The 20,649-nt window shown below is 45.7% G+C and overlaps 1 protein-coding gene across 2 annotated transcripts in view; it reads left to right on the top strand.

The window, feature by feature from the left end:
- SYN3 (synapsin III) overlaps positions 1-20,649 on the top strand; it is a 185,749-nt gene that overhangs the window by 156,358 nt on the left and 8,742 nt on the right. For both annotated transcript variants that reach the window (XM_009277011.2, XM_009277012.2), the window contains 4 exons: positions 5,580-5,722; positions 10,572-10,646; positions 14,053-14,155; positions 19,760-19,894. In XM_009277011.2, the coding sequence (XP_009275286.1) occupies positions 5,580-5,722; positions 10,572-10,646; positions 14,053-14,155; positions 19,760-19,894 (456 nt within the window). The remainder of the gene's footprint in view (positions 1-5,579; positions 5,723-10,571; positions 10,647-14,052; positions 14,156-19,759; positions 19,895-20,649) is intronic.

The following is a 20,649-nucleotide window of genomic DNA, read 5'->3' as shown; positions in this document are numbered from 1 at the left end:
GTATTACATTGTAGAAGAAAAACTTGTTGTTCATAATAATGTGGTCAGAGTTATTTTCTCTCTTACTGGATGGGAAAGACTTCTTTTTTTTTTCCCTCTGGTATAAATATAGCACAAACTAAACAGAGCCACTCTGTAATGTAAAAATACTGCAAGCTTTTTATCAGGAAGGACAGCTCGTCACCTTGTCTCTCTCGGGACTGGAAATAGAATGTTCCAAAAGTGAGAGCTTTGAAAATCCAGTGTGCTAAAGAGGAAAGGAAGGGGAAAGGGCTGCCTTGGTTTGTCAAGGAACAAATATTTTCTTTCACAGAGAACAAATAATGACTTGACATGTAATATTCACAACAGAGCAGCCCAATCACTGCATTCCCACTGACTCATGAGTGAGGAGGTACCACCCATCTTGAAAACAGCAAAAGCATCCCCATTTCTTGCACATCAGTCTGTAACCTTTTGCTGGACGCAGAAAACGGTGACTGATCCAGGGCATCGGGGACCAAAGCTGCCAAGACCCGGGGCTGACAGCAGCTCTTCATTAGAAAGTTAGCAGGGATTATAAGGCTTAATGCATTAAAGGCAGTGTAATATCTGGAGAACTTCAATGTGAGGATAATAAGGAAATGCAGACTTTGTTGTGTCTTTATTATTTTGAGGTGGGTCAAAGTTAGGCCTAAACTGAATGTGTGTCAGTTGGGTCAGGTATTTTCTGAGAAGGGGAGTATAATTTGGGGTAGAGGGAAGGAGAGACTCAGGAAACCCTCTGTGCAGAGCCATTCCTGAAGACCCACTGTCCCAAAATGGCAAAGTCACTACAGAAAAGCTAAGCACAGGTCAAGGTGGATGAAAAATCACAAGCTTTGTGTGGCTACACCAGTTCCTCTGGAGGAAAACACTCAGACATTTTCACAAGCCTACCAAGACTCAGTTAAACACCACGTTGCCAAGCCCGGCCCTGGCTCAGCCTTGGACACTTACCCTCCAGCTGAATCTCTAACCCCAGTTTGGACACAGAAACTGCTTCTGCAAGCCATCTCCAAAGTGGTGTGGGTTTAACCTGTGAGGCAGAGTTAACTCTGGATGACACTCAGAGAGGCAAGGCTAGGGCAGCCCTAGCAGACTACTATAATTATGCCACTTAGGCTGACTGACTATTTTTTCATATGGCCACGTAACTAACGAAAGCAAAAGGGAGTTCGAGGCAATACCTTGCAGTGCTTAGGCTGAATATGAGAGAGGAGTGCTGTAGCCTTGGGACCCTGGTGTCCAGGAACATCTGAGATATATAAGAGGCAGTAGATTCAGGAACTACAAGACAGAGGAAGCAGAAATTTCTGCCCAGGTCCCTCACTGCAGGAACCTGTGCTCACACAGGTCTCAGGGTTGGCTAAGACTGCCTGGGAAATATCCATGGTGGGTTTTTAACAATGCCAGGACCCACTCTCCAAAATCCTGTCTTGCAGGAAGGCCTTGAAAGAAGGTCCACAGCAGGGATGGGGCAGAAGTGTTTGTTCCTGATCTGTCCCTCAGACTGCTCTCCAGCCAAGGGCAGCAAGATCAGTGCCTCTTGGGCAGGCTGAGGATGGGAACAGGCACCAGCTGCAGTAGTATCAGCCTCTGAGATGCCACCACTGGGACGGTCACATCTGTGTGAGCATGTCCCCAGGGGTCCAGCCAGAATCCCCGCTCCACTGCAGCGACGGGGAGCGTGCTAGGGCGCAGCCAGTGCCTGAGTTAAAGAGAGCCAGAAGGGAAGCAGGGACTCTCCGGGGGAGCTTTCTTACTCAGAAAAGGCATTTGTCAATACACAGGCCCAAACTCTTCACAACAGGTCACTAAAACGCTACAGCAAACAGCAGCTGATGGCCCCAGAATGAGTCTATTGCTGCTCAAACAGCCAGCAAGAGCGTGCTAGGGCGCAGCCAGTGCCTGAGTTAAAGAGAGCCAGAAGGGAAGCAGGGACTCTCCGGGGGAGCTTTCTTACTCAGAAAAGGCATTTGTCAATACACAGGCCCAAACTCTTCACAACAGGTCACTAAAACGCTACAGCAAACAGCAGCTGATGGCCCCAGAATGAGTCTATTGCTCCTCAAACAGCCAGCACAGCTAAGCAAACAGGCCGCCAGGGCAGGGGCTGTGTTTGCACTCGCTGTTTGCACTCCTCTACGCAGCTAATGGGATATTGCATTTATCCTAAGAAGGTTGCAAAAAAAAAAAAAAAGAGAAATGGCTTCCTGTTGATCTCTTTCCAACTTCTTTTCTCAGTTTCATGCATTGGCCAACCTGCCATTTTAGAAGACAGATTTACCCCTTATTAGGTAAATTGGTAACTGTTTGCTCTAGAATCATTTTTAATAGTCCCTTCTTAAATAATGCCCTCTAGCATCACACTAAATCCACCCTCGCTTTGGTTATCTCTAGGGTTTTTTCTTCTGTTAGGAGAATGGATATTTTATTGACATGTAAAAGGGTTACAAGGCAGGAGGAAATGAATTATACAAAATTTAAAAGCAGAAAGCTAATAAAATGGTGGACTTGATAGATAAGGCAGGAAAATAAATCTAATTTTACCGTAACTCGAGTGCTTCCTGTTTATGAAGTAATAATCGTACACTGGACTAAACTAGCGTTAACCCAGGACACGGCTGGTTGTTTTTTTAGATAAGGCAGGAAAATAAATCTAATTTTACCGTAACTCGAGTGCTTCCTGTTTATGAAGTAATAATCGTACACTGGACTAAACTAGCGTTAACCCAGGACACGGCTGTTATTTTGTCAAATTTGGCTGGCTCTAACGATTAACAACTGGTGGCTCAGATTTCAGCTTTGGTGTGGTGATTATTTTGATGCCTGGTGGGAAATAAGGCCGTGATCTCCTAAAAGGGGACCTCTGTGAGATGCTTTCTCTGAAAAGTCCGTGGGAAGGGCTCTGGCACGGGCCAGGGAAGATGGCAGAGCTGTTTCCTGAGGACTGTGCAGTGGTGTGGCACTGTGGGAGTCATCTTTGGTTTTCATTTCTTACTTTGTGTCCTCGTTGAGTCCCCCCCTCTTTAACTATTTACCCAGCCAAAAATCCTCAGGCCCATTGGAGAAAACATCTTCAAGTGCTTTCCCTCTCTCCCCATAAGGAGGGGGTGATGGAGAGGAGGAAGAAATGGACCCTTCCTTTCCATAGCATGCTGTATTTTTGAGGAAGAACCCCATTTAACAAGACAAGCATACAGCTCCTTTCTAGCAATAACAATATGGTCTAATTCCAAACTGGAGAGGGAAGCAGCATCCCTTCCTCTGCCTCTGGGACAAATGTTCCTGAGCTGGGAATGCAAATGTTTCAGCCAGGGCCCAAAGACATCTGTTGCACAAGTGCAGCACTTTGTTTCAGATCCCACAAATGTCCTTGTTCCAAGTAGGTCATTATATAATGGCTTTTGCCTTTTCCCATTGCCAAAAGGGTCCGGGAGAATATATCGTAACACCATGTGTCACCTGCCCATGCAGTCCCTCCTGCAATCATCTTATCTGGGTGGGACTCTCTCGCTTGATGTCATTCAGCCCAGTGCTGCTCTTATCAGTGCAACAAAAATACCTGACCCTGACACAGCAAAAACCCCCCCGGGATTTTGCAAGCCGTGCCCAGGCTGGGGGCTTTCCCCGTGCGTGGTGCTCCCCTCTCCTGCTCCCCCCACTGCCTCCAGGGCTTTCCTACTGCATCACCCTGGCCTGCTGCGCCAGGAGCAGCCGGCACCGCACGCAACCCTGCTCAGACATAGAGGGGAACAACACAGCCCAGAGCAAGGCTGCTCCTCCTGGACGACGTGCAATGGTTGTCTTTGTATTTCCCCTTTGTGTTTGTTATTTCCTTTTTTTTTCCTACTCTCCCACCCCACAAACAACTGTTGTCTTCCTCTGCTTCTTTTCTCAGCAGTCCCTGAATAGCGAGAGCACAACCTTCACCATAGCAAAAGGGAGGAGGCCTAGGGGTATTTGGCGTTCGGCAAAAGGAGAAGCAAAGACCAGGCCTTTTTTCTTCTTATTCAGGCATCTAGAAATGGTCATGGGTCAAACTAGTTGCACTTTTCACCTTCCCCACAACCTGTCCAGCTCTCAAGAGCTTTTCTGCACCAGGATGTGGCTGTATCTTTGGATTTTGTTACAGCTGGCGCTTATAGAAAACCATCTAAACAGAATAAAATAGGTTAGAAACAAGCTTGTCCTCTGTTCTCTAGTGAAGATGGCTCCTGCCCTCTCATGGTTGAAGGCAGATATGTAAAGCCACTTGTTTGTTCTTTGCGAAGAAACACTAAATACCATCACACACATTTCCTTCAGCTGGCTCCACATAGTCTGGCATCACCCTCCTTTAACACACACACTGACACAACTGGGAAACTTCTGGGGCAGAGACCGGCCGGTTGTCACAAGCAAGTACACACTTAGCAAAGTGGGGTTGCAATCCCCAACTGTGGTGTCGAAGTGTTACCAAAGTACAAAGTGTAGGTAGTATGTAAAGAAAGTCACTCACTTGCTCACCCTTTTCACACAATGTTGGTCTTTTTTCCACTAATTAACCCACCCTTCCTGCATCCATCCAGCTCTAAGGAACAAGAATTGCATGGGTTTCTCTGATGCACCAAGCAGGTTTTTGCCAATAGACTAAAGGCCGGGGTTTGTAGTATGAATGAGGTGAAGTTGTCCATTATGTTCTTGCTACCTGCTTGTTCAGTTTTCCTCTCCCAAACCACTTACCTTTTGCAGAGATTTGATTGTATCATTAGAGCTTCCACTGTTTTGGTCCTTCTTTCTTCCTTTTTTTTTTTTTAATAAGATACAGAACATTTCTCATAACCGAATACAAATCTGTGAAAAGCCAGCTTTTCAGAAAATCTCCAGCTCATAGGCCACTGCCCTCTCATTTCCAAGTGCGACTCAAGTCTAACACCCAACCAGCTGTCCCACACATGTGCCCATGGCATCACACTCACACAAATCTCCACGAGAATCACAGGCTCCCCCAGAGACATCCTTTTCCTTCAGAGCTTGCTTCCAGCCAGGAGACCTGCACTGCTCCTCAAAGAAAGTCTGGAGGGGGGGTAATGTGAAATGCCAGGGAACTGAAGCCTAGAGGTGGCAGACAACCAGCTCTCTTGTTGATTTCCTGGCATTGGTTTCTATTTCCTGACCACCCAAAATACTCTGTTTTCATCCATCCCAACATGGGAAATAGCAGTTCCAATGTTTGAATGCAGTAATGCCCCTTAAGAGATCAAATATTTTTCTGAAGCATCATGAAAGCAAAGAGCATTAGCAATAGCCATCTGGGCAAAGGTCTAGCTGTCTCCTTGGTGCCAGGTTTACCAGGGCTTGTGCATGAGGAAGGAGAAAGGGGTCAATTTGCTCTGAGCTGGGTTGGCCTGGGGAACTTCCCTCTTTAAATCACACAATCCCTGCTCTGTCCCCAGCTCCGTCTGTGTGGTTTTTAACTGACATTGTGCTATTGAGGCACAGAGATGACTTTTACTCACAAAGTATTCCTGTTCTTTTTGCTCTTGTCACTTTTTCACTGGATTTTGGCAATCAAGGTCAAAGTTGAGAACCAGCACGACTTCCGGGACATGGCCAGCATAGTAGCCATGGCAAAAACCTACGCCACCACCGAGCCATTCATTGACTCCAAGTACGACATCCGAATCCAGAAAATCGGCAGTAACTACAAGGCTTACATGTGAGTGCGTGGCTGTGCTGGAGTGAGACGGGGGGGAGACAGTGCTGTGGATGTGATTCAGTCGGTGTCTGCTCTGGGCAGGAGTAGGAAGCTGACTTAATTTCCTTGAAGAATACCCCTGCTGTTCTCCTCCCACCTCTGAACCCAGATCCCTCATCCACCGACCATCTTCTCCATTACTCACCACCAGCTCATTGTTTCTGGAAAGTAAATCTCTCTCTACCTGTTTCTGAGATTCAGTTAGTTCCCACTAAAACAACTGTGCTCTGCCATCACCTATCACCTCTGCCTCCTATTGTCAAAGGGCTCATCTTTCCCAGCAAAATCCTCCAGCTCCCAGTACCCTCTAATGAGAACTGAACCCACTCCCTTCCCACCTGGGGGAAACAATAAAAAAGACTGAGCCAGCTGCAACTCATGGAGTCCTAGAGTGTCCAACCCATAGCAACACCCTGTCCTCTCCCCAGCTGGAGATCACGACACCACACACAAGGGCATGAGGAGCACATGGCACCGGTTATGAATGGCCTTAGCCTGGCCAGCATGCAGGGTTCCCATGGTCATTTTGCATGTGTGCTCCTTGAAGTGTACAAAGGAGGGAAAGGAGAAGGAGAGACATTTCTGTGGGTGCCCCAAAGCTCCTCCCTGCCCCGTGGGGTAGTGAGGGAGGTGGCATGAAGGCAACCCTCAACACTGGTATGTTTAAAAATATTAAAAAGCATTCAGCCAAACTTCAGTAGTTGTCAAGCTCAATTAAAGATGTAACCACATGAGTCAGTAAGACACCTGTTTCTTCTTACTGCAAACGAGTAGATGAGAAAAGCCAAATAGCACAGCTTCTCCAGAAGCTCCTTATCCAGCCACAAAATTCTGGACAAGTAGACAGCTGCAGCAGTACGTTCTTCAGGTCACCAGAAAAAATTCATATGTTACCTAACACCCACAACACGGTGAGTTTTGGGTCCATGTTTACAAACCCTGAGGCCATAGTTCTAGTGAAACATAGTTAAATAAGATAATCAAATGTACACAATCACATATTTTTCAGCTATAGCTGCCTAAAGTTCCCAGTTGGATTCCTAGCACAGAAGTATTTAAGTAAACTAGGTAATGACTGAGTCACATTCTTCATGGGAAGGACTTGTGGGACACTCGGCTACTTCAATGAGAGAAAATTTGTTTTAAATCTGATCAGGTCAACAATTGCACTTGTTGCCTAATATTACATTAACATCTCAGGGAGTCTGGCTCAAATTGGCCAAAGGAAGGAAGGTTTAAAATATCAATTAAAATTCCCTATTCCTGCCAAGCTACCCAGCCCTGGCTCCAGAGCCTGCTCCCCAGCCTGCCTCTAAGTGAAACAAAGGCCTAGTTAGCCTGACCATATCCTCTCCCCGTTTATTATTCACACTCACCACGCACTCATCCAGACAGGGATCAGAAATAATACCAGATGATTGAGGAAAGAAAGCAGTCACACTAAGAGCTAATCCCACTTGGGAATATAGCTGCGCAAACAATTGTTTGCTAAATGAAAAATGTTTTCACATGAAAACAGCCATGGACGGGAAACACCTTAATGAGAAATGAAGTTTATTAGCAAAGAAAGCAAGCAGCAAAATTCACTCAGCAACTTGCTAACCCAGAAGGTTGATTTATATTGAGAGCACCATTTATGGAAGTGAGCTTGGGAAAGCACTATAGTCAGTCCCATTGGGGGCTGTTCCTCCTGTCCCAGCATCAGGCAGAATAGAAGGTTACTTCTATGGTATAAATAAGTCCCTAGTATGTCCAAGGACAGAGGGAAAAGCACCCAAAACATCAGAGCTCTCACTGGTGTCTCAAATAGAAGACTCAAAATCATTAGTCATGCTAGCAAATCTTAAGGCAGTTACAGCATCTGCAGTAGCATCATACTAAGTGAATTACTTTGATCTGTGAGCCATGGAATCTACCCAGTATTTTTACACCTTCACCCACACATATAGACTTTAAAGGCCCCCTTCTTTGTGAGAAAAGGCTGTGTACCAAAATTCTCCAGAATATGTTTACTTTGTACCAAGCATCTGCCAGAGGGAGGATGCTGCAGGGTGACTCATGCGTTCCTCCCCACCCCAGATGTTCAATGCACTTCCTTCCAGCCCGTGACCCAAGGCTTGAGTTCAGTTTCCCATTGACTTCAGTGCAGTGTCTCCACATTTACACTACTAACACCTACTTAGTCCATGCCTTGGGCTAGTCTCAAAACAGCAGATAAGCAGCATGTGATACATGCCTAAAATTCCACCAAATGTATTTGACTGTCATTGTAATACTGGTGAAGAGAAAACACAAATAATGCTCATGGGGCAGTGTAAATCGGGGCAGAAATTATACTTCCACCCTCGCCCCAATTGGGGGCAAACAGAGGGATCATTTCCAGTTAAGACTCATGAAATGTTCACTTTGCATTAAGCCAGCAGCTGCTGACTTTCAGGGGTGGGATATTCCTTGCCATCAGCTCTTAGTAAGAGGGTAATATCCTTTCCTTTCTAGTTTCATGAGTGTGACTTCTGATTTTGTCACCTCAAATGCTGTTCAATATGCTCTGCAGGGGCTACAACTTCAACTGTGTGTAAACTACAGCTACTTTTAGACTGAAATGGCCCAGCTGGGAGATGGTGAGTATAGGATTGCCAACAGCCCATGATCTGCTAGTCTATCCACTTATCCTAAGCAATGCTGAAGGTGTCTTGGTCACAAATCTGCCTGATCTACTGATCTCTAAAACCTTGGGATCCTTTCCTTTAAGATGCTGACTGTACACTGATGCAGCCCCCTGACGTTTAGGATGGTTCGAAGCACTTTGACTTTGAGTCCCTGAGAGAAATGGGGTTTGAGGCAGGGCATCCTTAGGGAAAGATCTTTGTTTTCAGTCGTCTTTTCCAACTCAGGTTGAACACAGAAAGGGAAAGAAAAAAAAAGAAGAAGAATTTGGTGGCACACTTCACACCTGAACTGCTCAGACATGCTTGGAAAAGAGTGATCTTGACAGAGGCTGTGGTGTAGGAATTTGGTGACTGGTCCGGAGGGCTTCAAATGAAGCTTTTCTGTTTAAAAACAGGAAAGTTCCCTAGCAGAAAAGTTAGGGGTACAGCTGAGAGAAATATTTTTCATCTTATGCCCAATATTGGCTGGAGATGGGTAGGTATAAACAAGTCAAACCAATCAGCCCAATGGCCGGAGCAGAGTTCTCATTTTTGGAGCTTTCCCACATCATATTTTCTTGCAAAACTGTATAGCTGTGGTTTGGTTTTCTTAGGCACAATACAGCTGCTTACATTTGGTATGCCAGGTACATTTTCTAAACACTGATATCCAATCATCTTGCCATTAATCAGACTCCGGGAGTTCTCATCAGTACTAATGGGATTTTGGATGCCATCTGCCACTGCAGGGCAATTTTCTGAACCTAAATGTTAATAAAGAATGGTTCTTCCCACTGCAGAACTGAAAAACATAATCCTAAGAATCCCATGCCGAAAGAAAAAGAGAGGCTGAGGGTTGAACACTGACCTTACAGGCCATCAAAGGGCTCATAACAATCAAAGCTTGAGGAGGAATCCATACCTTTGCTTAGAAAACATGGCAGGAAGATGGACGTCGGCTGAAGGGAACAAAGGACAAGAGTCAACTATATGTAAACACAGTTATTCAACACAGTAATCATGTTCCTTTGGCCCCCTTCCTACTCCTTTAAGTATGGGCTACAAAGACCATTTAAATTTCACAGCAACTATACATAACCACTTTAGAAGAGAAATGGTAAAAGGACACCAGGCTGTCCCTCAGCAGAGTGAAGGGGAACCTTAGGTAGTCAACTATAATGATCCAGGTTTACAGTAGGACATCAGTATTACCACTGCTCCACATAGTTTTGCAAGTTCAGAGTCTCTTTTCCACACCATGTTGAAAAAGTGAGAGAACTGGCATGGATGGTTCCTCCAGCCTCATGTTGAAGTGCTGTATCACACCTCATACTCCCCTCCTGAATCTCTACCTAAATATCCTCCAACGTGGAGATGCTCCCTGGATGTATCCTGTCAGCTTGTTGACTTGTCCTAGCTTGTACGCTATGCCAGGGTTATCTGCGCAATGTTGTCACAGCAGGCTGTCCAAGGTCTGCCCTGTGCCTTGACCTTAGGTCAAGAAAAGGAAATTTTTTCACCCCTTGATGGATGATGATGAAACCCAGGATTTGCTAGCAACAGTACCTTTTCTGGAAATTAACCATCAGTTGCAGCTAACGAGACTCCAACCATTTTGCAATTATAAATTCTCCAAGTCCAGACACAGTGAGCCACAGACAGGTCGATGAAAAGTCAGTGAAAAGACGGTATAATCATATTTTCTATGACACCAGTACAATTGAAGTCAAAGTTAGGGAGACCCACAATCTCATAGCTGACATTTGTGAAGCTGCTCAGGCAGATGTTTACCGGGAGAGTTGCTCTTCCATGGATGGAGGATGCAGAACACAAGGATGATTATCCCAGAGAACTTCTTCAGATATTTCAGCTCTCCTGGGACTTATATATAAAGAAAGAAAGTACTCACAGAGTTTGATGTGTGCTCAAGATTCCTTGGAGGTTTCCCTGTCTAACTCCTCATTCAGTCTTTCATGAGTCTGAACAACATATCCGGTATGAGTGTTGTTGAGGCAGGATTTGGAAAGGTTTCTGTGAGGAAGAACCTCACCTCATCCTCTCCTGTACAATCACGGAGACAAGAATGAGGACTACAGTATGAGGGAGGATGGGGCAGGAGTGTATTTTCATGTTCAGGTTATGGTTTTGGTTTGTTTTCCTAGGAGGACGTCCATCTCTGGAAACTGGAAGGCAAACACAGGTTCCGCGATGCTAGAACAGATTGCAATGACAGAGAGGTAAGGAAGAGGGTTGCAAGACAGTATTAGCTGTTCTTGGGTTAGAAGGGAGGAATTGTATTTCAGACTTCAGTTAATTGAGAGAACTGGTAAGTGAGGTCTCCCGGGAGGCTGGATAAAGAAGTTTAAAAGACCGAGTGTTTCCTTAAAAAAATACTAAGGGCACAAAGGCAAACTGTCCTATTTTGGAGAACAGACTGGAAGTACAGCTAGAGACCAACATTGCTAAATCATTAGATCTTTAGTGAATGTAGCCACAGGAAACGAGACCGGCATACTAAGGTCAAGCACACGAGCACAAACATGTAGGGATAAAATCAGAAAGGTCACAGCACAAAACAAGAAGTAACAAGAAGTTATTCTAAGTACATTACTAATGAGAGGCAGACACAGAAAAGTGTTTTTCTTCTGCTCAACAGAGGGAAAAAATCTATCAGCTGAAGTGTTGAAAGTGCTTTTTTGCATTAGTCTCCCAAAAGTGGATAGTGTTTTAGCTAAGGTCTTCTCACTGCTGAACAGAGCAGAAGGAATTGCCTCATGCATCTTACAGACTAAAATTTGCAGATGGTACTTCCATATATTGAAATCACTGTGATACTTGCTAATATTGCCGCTGCATGACATTGTTGACTCATGGTAACTTATGCTTAGCTGTAACTCCCAAACCCTATTCTGCAGAACTGCTGTCAAGTCACTTGTTCTCCATCCTATTTCTTTAAGTAGATTATTCATAGATTTATAGAATCCATAGATTATGTGTAGGCACTCATCCCTAGTGAATCTAAGATTTTTTCAGATTATACCTCCAATTTGTCAGGATCATGTTTAATTCTGACTTTGTCCAGGTTTGGGCACCACATTTGAAGAAAGATAGCAATGATCTGGAGAGCGCCCAAAGGACAATGAAGGGAATGCTCAGAGGAGAAAACATAATCAGCCTATGAGAAAGGAACACAACAATTGCTTATGTAGTTTTCTTCCTTTTTCAGTTAGCAGACCACTGATATTTTTCCAGTAGAGGTGTAGACTCATGCATAATGAATCTATGCCTGCAGTGCAGAGGTTCACTTTCCTTCATTAGCTGTCACAGAGCTGGTAGAAGTTGTCCGCAAGCTGAACACCATTTCATCCTGAAGATGAAAAAACTTAAAGGGCAAAAGCTCTTCAAATATGTAAAAGGCTGCTAATAGGGCATTACTCACTCTATATTACTAGTACAATACTGTAAGAAATAATGGGCTTAAATTATAGCAGAAAAGGTTCATTTGAACATTTCTTATACTTCCTAACAGTAAGGATAGCATAGCACAGAAATGGATTGCCTGGAGGAGATGGGGAATCTCTGTCCTCTTTCAGACCAGATTACAGAAATGTCTCCTTTTTGGGGTACCAGAGTTGTGCAGGTGATCATCTAAGGTCCCTTCTGCACCTTTAATTCTGTGAAACAGGGAAACCAAGCCAAGCTCCAAATCAGATGCTGAAGGTGACTCTGTAAGACCCTAATAGGACTGTGGGAACTGGACATTATTATGCATCCTGGTTGTTTATAACACAGCTGAAGCTAGAGACACAAAGGGTAGACATTCCCTTATTGCAGTGTTGTAGGACTAAAACCCAGATTCCTGCCAGCCTGCCCTGCTGCATTTTGAAGGGTCATTTTATAGATGTAGACCACAATTCACCACTCTAGCGTTATCCAGCCACAAATGCAACAAATCCCGTAGAAATCTGTGGGTCATCAGTGCATGCAACAAAGCAGGAGTGTAGTAGGATGAGTAAGAGCAACCTGAAGTACCTACTGTACTGAACTGTAGCCCAAAGGATCCACATGTTCAGACAATACTAGGCAAAATGGCAGTAAATCCTCTGCAAATGCTACCCCTGATGCGTATGCATAAATACGCTTTTCTGTCCCATAGCACTGCTATTCCACCTCAGCAGCCCTGCCGCCTCCCAGTGCTCACCTAGGGCCAGCAACATCGAAGACATGTATCTTTCGGGGTCTCTGGCAGGGGCAACAATTCCCTGAGCCTGGCTGCTGAACCCAGACACCTAGAGACGTCCGTCAGGAAGAGAGGTGGTTCCCATGATGGTGCCCCTGGGTGTGGGGCCACAGCAGTGCAGGAGGGGGGCTGGCAGTGCCTCCTGCCTGGCTCATGGGGTCCATAGTTCTCCTCCTCCTTATGCTACTGACTCCTCCTCAGGTGCTCTCTTCCTCAGGGGGGCTGGGGTGAACGTGCTTGGTCTCCTCATTAGGGATAAGAGAGCACTGGTAGTCATATAAGCCATACTCTTGCTTCTTCCTGCAGACGTTGTGTTCGCACAAGTTGATCATTATATTGTCAAGCTATGGGGACTCTGGCTGGCTTCAAGGACATAAACTTGTCCTTTGGCCAGAACAGCTCTTTTCCCAGTCCCTGTAGGGTCTGCAAAATGTCAGTGTTTTCATGAGACTGTGGCCTTCCCTCCCCTCCCCGCATCTTGTCATAGTCCTGCTTACAGATCTGCTGTTCTGAGATTATTATTTTTATTGAAATGGTCGTGACTGCGGCACAGCTGCACAGGAAATAAAACCAGGCCGCCTCATTCCCTCCTCATTTCCACAGCAGGGGGATGCAGTCCCCCCATAACATGCCTCTTGTCATTCTCTCTCCTCCTCTGACACCAGGATAGCTAAGAGGGCACCCGCCAGGCCTGGCCCCTGTTCATACCAGTTCATGTTCCCGTTCTGGGATGGCTAGAGAAAAGGGATACAGCCTGTAGCTCTCCCTCTGACAAAGCAGTGCCTGGTCTGTGTGATGGGACTGCCTGGCTAGGAGCAACACCCAGGGGATAGAAGGGAGGCAGGAGACTGTAAAAGGATGAAATTGAAAGAGTAAATTGTAAAAAGCAGGAGCCGCTGGGTTACAGATCAGGGAGGGGATGGCTACTCCCTGCTAAATTCTGCACTCACTTTCCGATCCTATTCCAGCCCCAACGTGCAGGACATCTTATCAGGAAAAAGCTGCCTGCATAATGGAGGGCTTTCAGGCAAAGCCAATACAAATGCCAAGGGACCAACACTACTGGGAGATTAAATGAGCTAAATATTTATAGCTTGGCTAAATGACAACCAACTGGAGATCTGATATAAATACCAAGGAGGGAAAGAAACATTTTAAGGTGGCTTTGAGGGCAGGATTGAAACAATCTGAAATGAAGGGAAACTTTAGGCAAGATTTTTTTTTTTGCTCCATCTCCTGAGCAAGAGAGGGAGGCAATGACCCAGCAAAGCATATGAAGTATGCCTTGTGATAAAAAGGGCTCCAGAATTGATTTGTGCTCCTATGGGCAGCAGGATGGGTGGCTGTATTTCGTGGACTCCGATGACAGCTAATCCTAGACCATGCCTCTGTGGTTTCTGCAGGTACAGACTCTGGGCAGACGCCTGCGCGGAAATGTTTGGAGGTCTTGACATCTGCGCTGTCAAAGCTGTCCACAGCAAAGATGGAAAAGACTATATCATTGAGGTGAGAGCATGGGGAACCTGAATGCAAGTCTCCTTTGGGAAGTATATCTGCAAGCACGCTCCCTCGGAGTTCACGTGCACCAATGTGCTCGCTTACCCCTGTGTGCATGGTCCAGCAGTCACTGCTCCTTGGTGCCCACCTGTTTCTTCCAAGCTGTGGCCCACTGATATGCAAGAAACTGATTTAGAGTCCCAGCTAAACTGGCAGATATGCAGCAAGGTGTCAGGGTTGAAGTGCCTTCATTTCTCAGTGTGGACTATGAAAGGAAACGGAGAGCCACACACCGCTTGGCCACCTCAGCTTTCCAGCTGATAAATCCCCACAGTGAAGAACCTTACTGGCATGGGACAGATGTGAAGCTGCCTTCTTATTGAGCACACAACAGCCTGCAAGAGTTGCTGGCAGCATCCAAAGCTTGGTGTGTCTCAGTGCACCAATGCCCCAGTACCATCCTTCCTAGGCTAAGCACTTGCAAAGCCAGGGTATCTCTCATAGCTGGTAGTAGGGATCAACAGCGTCATGAATAGACATGCCCATATTCAGCCCAACCTGAATTCAGGTGCCAGATGATGCTAGCATATTAGTCATGTTAATATCCTCCCATTACCCACACAGAGGTCCAGCAGGTGATTCAGTCCATTAAAAATCTCAGTTTCTCTCTGAAAGAACCTGTCTTTCTCCAATCACTTTAAAGGGAACCTCAGTAACAAAAATCCTAGCTGCATCTAATTTAAAAGAGTAAAATAAATGGTGAGAGTGTAGCAAAAAGGCCCATAAGTAGCAGGAACAATTTAATTAAAAAAATAGGTATATTTTCTAAAACCTTTTGCCCGGACAGCATTCACTACAATAACAGACCAGCAAGACAAAGCACCACAGAGTTACTATGGGCAGTGTGGACTACAAGCTTTTGTGTTCAGAGCTGGACAGACTGTGGCTCTGTGAGCTGAAGTTCAACATGCTCCTGGCCAGGCCAGGAGGCAGACGTGGGAGTGGGGTAGATAGCACACTCAGGTCATCCTAACAGGGCAGAGAAGGAAAAGCTGGCCAGAAAATCAAAGTGGAAACTTAAGAGACGCTCTGGGGGAGAGAAAATCTGGCAAGTAAGCAAGTGCCTCTGTCACTATGTGACTCAAGGAGGCACAGCATCTGACCTGCTGTAAACTCCACGAACACAGGCCAGCCAAGGAAGATGAGCAGAGCCAGCCTATGGCTTCATGCAGGGGTGCTGACACACTGGAAAGCTATGTGTGGGAGAGCAGTCCCACCCGCTGAGGGTTGGGATGTTGATGAGAACCACATGAGCCCTCCAGCGACTGCGCATTCCTGCATTATGTATCTGCTCTCCGGGGAGCAGTGACCTGTCAAAGGCCATGTGATATAAGCACGCTGCCAGCATGAAACGCTGGCGAGCCTCCGTCTTTCCTGAAGTGATGGGACCACGGCTGATGGGTCTGCTCCTGTATGCAGTTCATCAGCACCTAGAGAAGCATCCCCCAGAGCAGACTGTCTCCCTGCCACGCACTTTTATACCTCTATGCACATGTAGCTGAGAAAGGAAGGGCAAAAAAGCAGTCTTGCTAGGGACGACTGTAAGGACATTTGGACTGTGTCCATACATGGTCAGACGTGAGATGTGGATTTCATATCCCTGCATCTATTCTTGCGTATAAGCCGACGTACATGCACACATGGCTAATTCTGTGCTTAAGGATTAGATGCTTCTGTCTGGGTATACCTCTGGGTTTTCACATCTGCCCCTGTGTGTGACTGACTGGATGAAAAGCACATCCATATGCTAACAGCTTGCACACAGAGAGAGAAATGCACACTAATACTCCTCTCTGAGATCAAGGTAAAAAGCAATGGATCTAGTATGATACAAATCAGAAGAAACACATCAGCTTCAGATGGATCATGCTGAATTATCCCAGTGGAGAATCTGATTGAACAGGCCTGATGTACCAACAACTAGCAGGCATTCAGATGCCAGGCTGATGGACATTGTCGGGAAAGGAGTAGAGCAGTGCAATACAAAGAGCAGAACAAAGCCAAACAGGCACCTTTTCTACTTTATGCAGATCTGAGGGAGATGCTGACAAGTAATTAATTGCCTCCAGCCTACTTCCTGGGGTACTTTTCTTGGTCTGAAACTGATCCTTTATTTTGTTTTTTTCTTTTGATAGTGGGAGAAAAAAGTTATTTGACAGTGCGACAGTTGTATTTTTCTTGGTGAGAAGGAACAGTGTGCTGTGACATTTTACAAGAAAGCACGCCTAAATGGGCTGAACAAATAAGGAATTTGCACAATGCAATTGCAGGCAGTAATTAATTTTCACAGTGCAAAGCAGTTCTCTAGGAAAGATTCGCAGAGGTAGTGATGGGCAGTTCTATGAACCGAGATTTATCACAGGGGTTTGTTGCAAACAGAATCAGATTAAGACAGATGAGTTATCAGGACAGCACAAGAGTAATCTTGCACCCATGGTATTTGCTGTTACTTGAACTTCACCTTCTTTTCTTTTCCCATGGCGAACAGCAGAATCTAGTATGTTTCTGCCCTTCAAAGCACTAGCACACTTAAGCACCATTTTCATGGCTCATATTGAAAACTTTGAAGAAATCAGTAGATTTCTTCAAAGTTTCATTTTATTAAAACAGCCGTGAATTTAACGGGAAATGTTGGTACTTCTTTTTCTCTGCTATAAAGAACTTTGTCACTCTAAGGGGGTATTCAACATGAATAGTCAGCACTTGATCAGAAGGTCAGAACCTCAAAATAGTGCAAGTTGGGTACCACTGTTAGCAGCCAGACTCTCAAAAGCGCTCAGCAGCGTGTATGGTTTAATAAACCCCCCCTCCCTTTTTTTGGTAATCTAACCCTTTTCCACATCTCTGCTATGCTGACAAATATGGAGCGAGTGGAAGGCAAGTAAAATGATCCATGGGATTTATTCTTCCTCCTGGACCAGCTAAGCCCTACCTGCCATACAGCTAAGCTGTGTTACTAGACATGCTCCTTGCTGCCCTGCAAGAAGCCCTGCCCATCCCTTCAGCACTGCCGTATCGTTTCTTTTGATATGTCTAATCATCTGTTTCCTTCCTTCCTTCCTTCCTTCCATAAAAATCACCTAACACCCCACTCTTGCACATCAGAGCATGGAATAACAAGTCCAGCCTTCAGGCCTCAGTGTCAGATAGACGCAGGGGGAGGAACGAGATGGGGTTTTCCTGAGTCTCTTCTCTGCCCGGCCGCTTTCTGCTCCCCACGCCCCCCCCCCCGTACACCTTATCAGGCAACAGCAGCTGCATCAGGAGCAGCCACTGACCTTGGGCAGCTACAAAGGCCGGGTCCATATGTGCCGATGTCTTCTTGTCTTGCCCAGCTGTTCTCTGATCTCCCCAGGAAAAGATGAGTGCAGCCTGTCTGTGATTCACATATTCCTTCCAGCCGTTTGATTTATTTCAGCATTAGCATTCGTATCTGCCCAGTTCCAGAGCAATTCCCGTTTCCCGGAGGACAGACAAGGTGACATCTCATGCTCCTTTTCAGTTCTGTGGCAACCAGCTGTGTTGTTTTGCCCACAGAAATCACTGTCATTTTCAAAGGCCTTCCCTTATGCTTGTGATTGTTCATTCCCGTATTTGCAGTCTCCCACAGCTCATGTTCCCCTGCCAAACACTACACAGCAGGACAGCAGACACCCTCATCCCTGGTGCACCTTCACTGGTTCAGGTGGGACCTGCTCCAGGGTTCATTCCCCCTGGTGCCTTTGTTTTATAAAACAGTATCTTCCCCTTCCTCTCCAGCCACTGCTGCCACAGAAATAGTGAAAAGGAGTTCTTAAGATGGGGAAATGAGGGCTTTGGGGTGTTTTGACCAGAGCTGTATCCCAGTTACTCACAGGGAGTCGGGAGCTAGGCTTCACTGGCCAGGCTGTTCGCAGAGTAATGGCATCATCTAGTGGTCAGACAGGTCCCTCGCACGGTGCATTGCAGGGAGCTGGGACCTCTTTTGTCACGCATGAATTGGAATTGCCAAATGAAATGGGAATGCTTTTAAGGTGGGAGTGAAGGGGAGGGAAACCTGCGCAGGAACCTGCTGGAGGGCCCCTAGGAGCCCCTGGGTAGTGAGACACAGATGGGAACTGGCCGTCCCCTGACACTGCTAGGAAACATCTCCTTTCCCCACCTCATTTTTTAACAGAGAAACAGCAAAGTGGGCAGTGGAATGAAAAGCCACTTTGTGTATTTAGCTGAGCACCGCCATCTAATTTTCCAACCTCCTCCTTTCGCCCCCCGGGTCAAGTAGGCCATGGATATAAACACCAACTCATTTTTCATGAGAAGCCCAGTTAAAACTTCCTAGACAGCTTCTCTAATGTTCATATGAGACACCTATAGAAATGAATCCAAATTAATAGTTCTTCTACAAGAAAAGACTAGAATACAAACTTGGTGAACTCACCTCACTGATTTCCCCTACTTTAAAGCTAAAAAAAAAGAGGTGCAAAACTTTCCATTTCACTCCAAGAGTGGGCTCTTGCAGCCTTGCCAGGGTGGAGTGCACGTCTGATTGTTATCCGAGCATGAGTCAGTGCCTTTCTTGAGCAATGCAACCTTTCACTCTGCATTTCCAGGGTTTTTAATGTTTGGTTTAAAAATAAAAGCAAAATAAAATAAACTCTTCCAACCCTGATATTTTGGTACAATTGTATTTATTCCAGCTGAATCATAACTTCATCATAGTGAGGTTCTTCCTGTGGGATTTAGCTAATGTTTGCAAAGCACTTGATTTATGATGAACTGTTGAACATGATGTTTACGGCTGCTATACAGCTAAGGGTCTGCTGTGCTTTCATTATTATTGTTGTTGTCAGACCATTTCTTACCTCAAAGACCCTTTGACAGTTCTCCTTCCCCCATCCCCACGGTCTTGCTTCCCAGCTTTCCCCAGCACAGTTGTAGTACTTGCTTGGGAAGCAGTCATATCACAACAGTATCAAGAAGACAAGCAGAGAATAAGTTTGCTTTCCTGCATTGGGTGCTGTTGTTTTGGTGACATTCTATTCATTACACATCTGTGGTGTTTATTTCTCTTCTCAGGGTGCAGTGCTTTGCGTTGATTAATCCCAAATGTTTCCTGGTTTCCTCCAGCCCCTGTTGCTCTCATCTCCTCAGGCTTCGGTACATGTTGTTTCCCTTTTCCTGTGGCCCTTTCTGCTGCAATGTCACCCCCAAATGCTGTGAGACAATGCCAGAGAGACCTCATCCATCAGAGGCATCTCCTCAGGACATGTGAAGAAGAAAGTTTGTGTTTAGTTGATTTAGAAAGCCTCCAGCCACCAGAAGGTTTGGCTTGGCTTCCAAGTTGTGAAGGGAAGGAAGATGGGGAGTGGGGGGAAGTACATGCCATTTCCAAAAAAAACTAAGTGAAGTCCCACACCTAGGAAAGTCAAGCATGGTTCAGCATGGAGGGGAGTGGTGACTAGAGATGTTGGCAAGGATGTGGAGACACAAAGCAGGTTAGTGTGAGAGGTGAGTTGAAACAGGCATCTGCCACCAGGAAACCTCCTTACTAACTTGTTTTCCTTCCTGCGACAGGTGATGGACAGCTCGATGCCCCTGATTGGGGAGCATGTGGAAGAGGACAGACAGCTGATAGCCGATCTGGTTGTTTCCAAAATGACTCAGCTTGTCATCACTGCTGGATCTACACCATCACCACTGAGGCCTTGGGTATGAGCAAATAGAGACCTTATGGCCAAGTTGTTTTCCTGAATTTTTTTTTTCTCTCTCTCCTCCCTGTGGGTGTCAGGCAGTCAGACATCTCAGAGAGTTGAACAGTCTCATACGGGAGTGTATTGGATAGATTGCCTCCTGCTCTTCCAAAGAAGTCTCTCATAGACTCTTTGCAGTAGGTGTCCCTAAGAAACACCTCTCTCTCCCTTCCTCTCCTTCCATATAACTGTGGCATCACACCAGTAGTGTGGTTCATGCATCTAGACATTCTGGCTTGCTCAATTCATATTGAAGACAGCCATTTTTGGAGGTGCTTGTAATGCCTGACTTCATCTCTGTCTAACACCATCCCTCAGGACAGGTTTCATTCCAGTTTTTGCATCCCTGATGAAAATCTGTGCTTCCCAGAACGGGAAGTGGGAATCTCCACCAAGAGTTGTTCCATTCCTTGCTGCAGCCTTTCTTCTTTCGAGATGCCCTTCACCTGCTTTATCAGGAGGAGACTTGACTAATGCTGAATTCATATAAGAACCTGTCATTTTTGCACTTAAACTGACCCCTTAGTGCTTCTCATGTACATCCATTTTGAGTATCAAATGCATCTAATCTTAGTGCCACATTTCCCAGTGGCAGTTCCGTATAAATGAAACACACCGGAACATAATCTGTGTCTCCAGGTATACGTGCTACACCTCTTTCAATATCTAGCAGGGAGCCAAGCACAAAGGTTTGAGGACAACAAATCTGTACAA

This window comes from Aptenodytes forsteri, unplaced genomic scaffold (genome assembly GCF_000699145.1).
Source record: "Aptenodytes forsteri isolate BGI_AS27 unplaced genomic scaffold, ASM69914v1 Scaffold482, whole genome shotgun sequence".
In the NCBI taxonomy this organism is placed as follows: domain Eukaryota; kingdom Metazoa; phylum Chordata; class Aves; order Sphenisciformes; family Spheniscidae; genus Aptenodytes; species Aptenodytes forsteri.
Note: the sequence above shows the minus strand (reverse complement) of the source record. Positions and strands in the feature narration are given on the sequence as shown.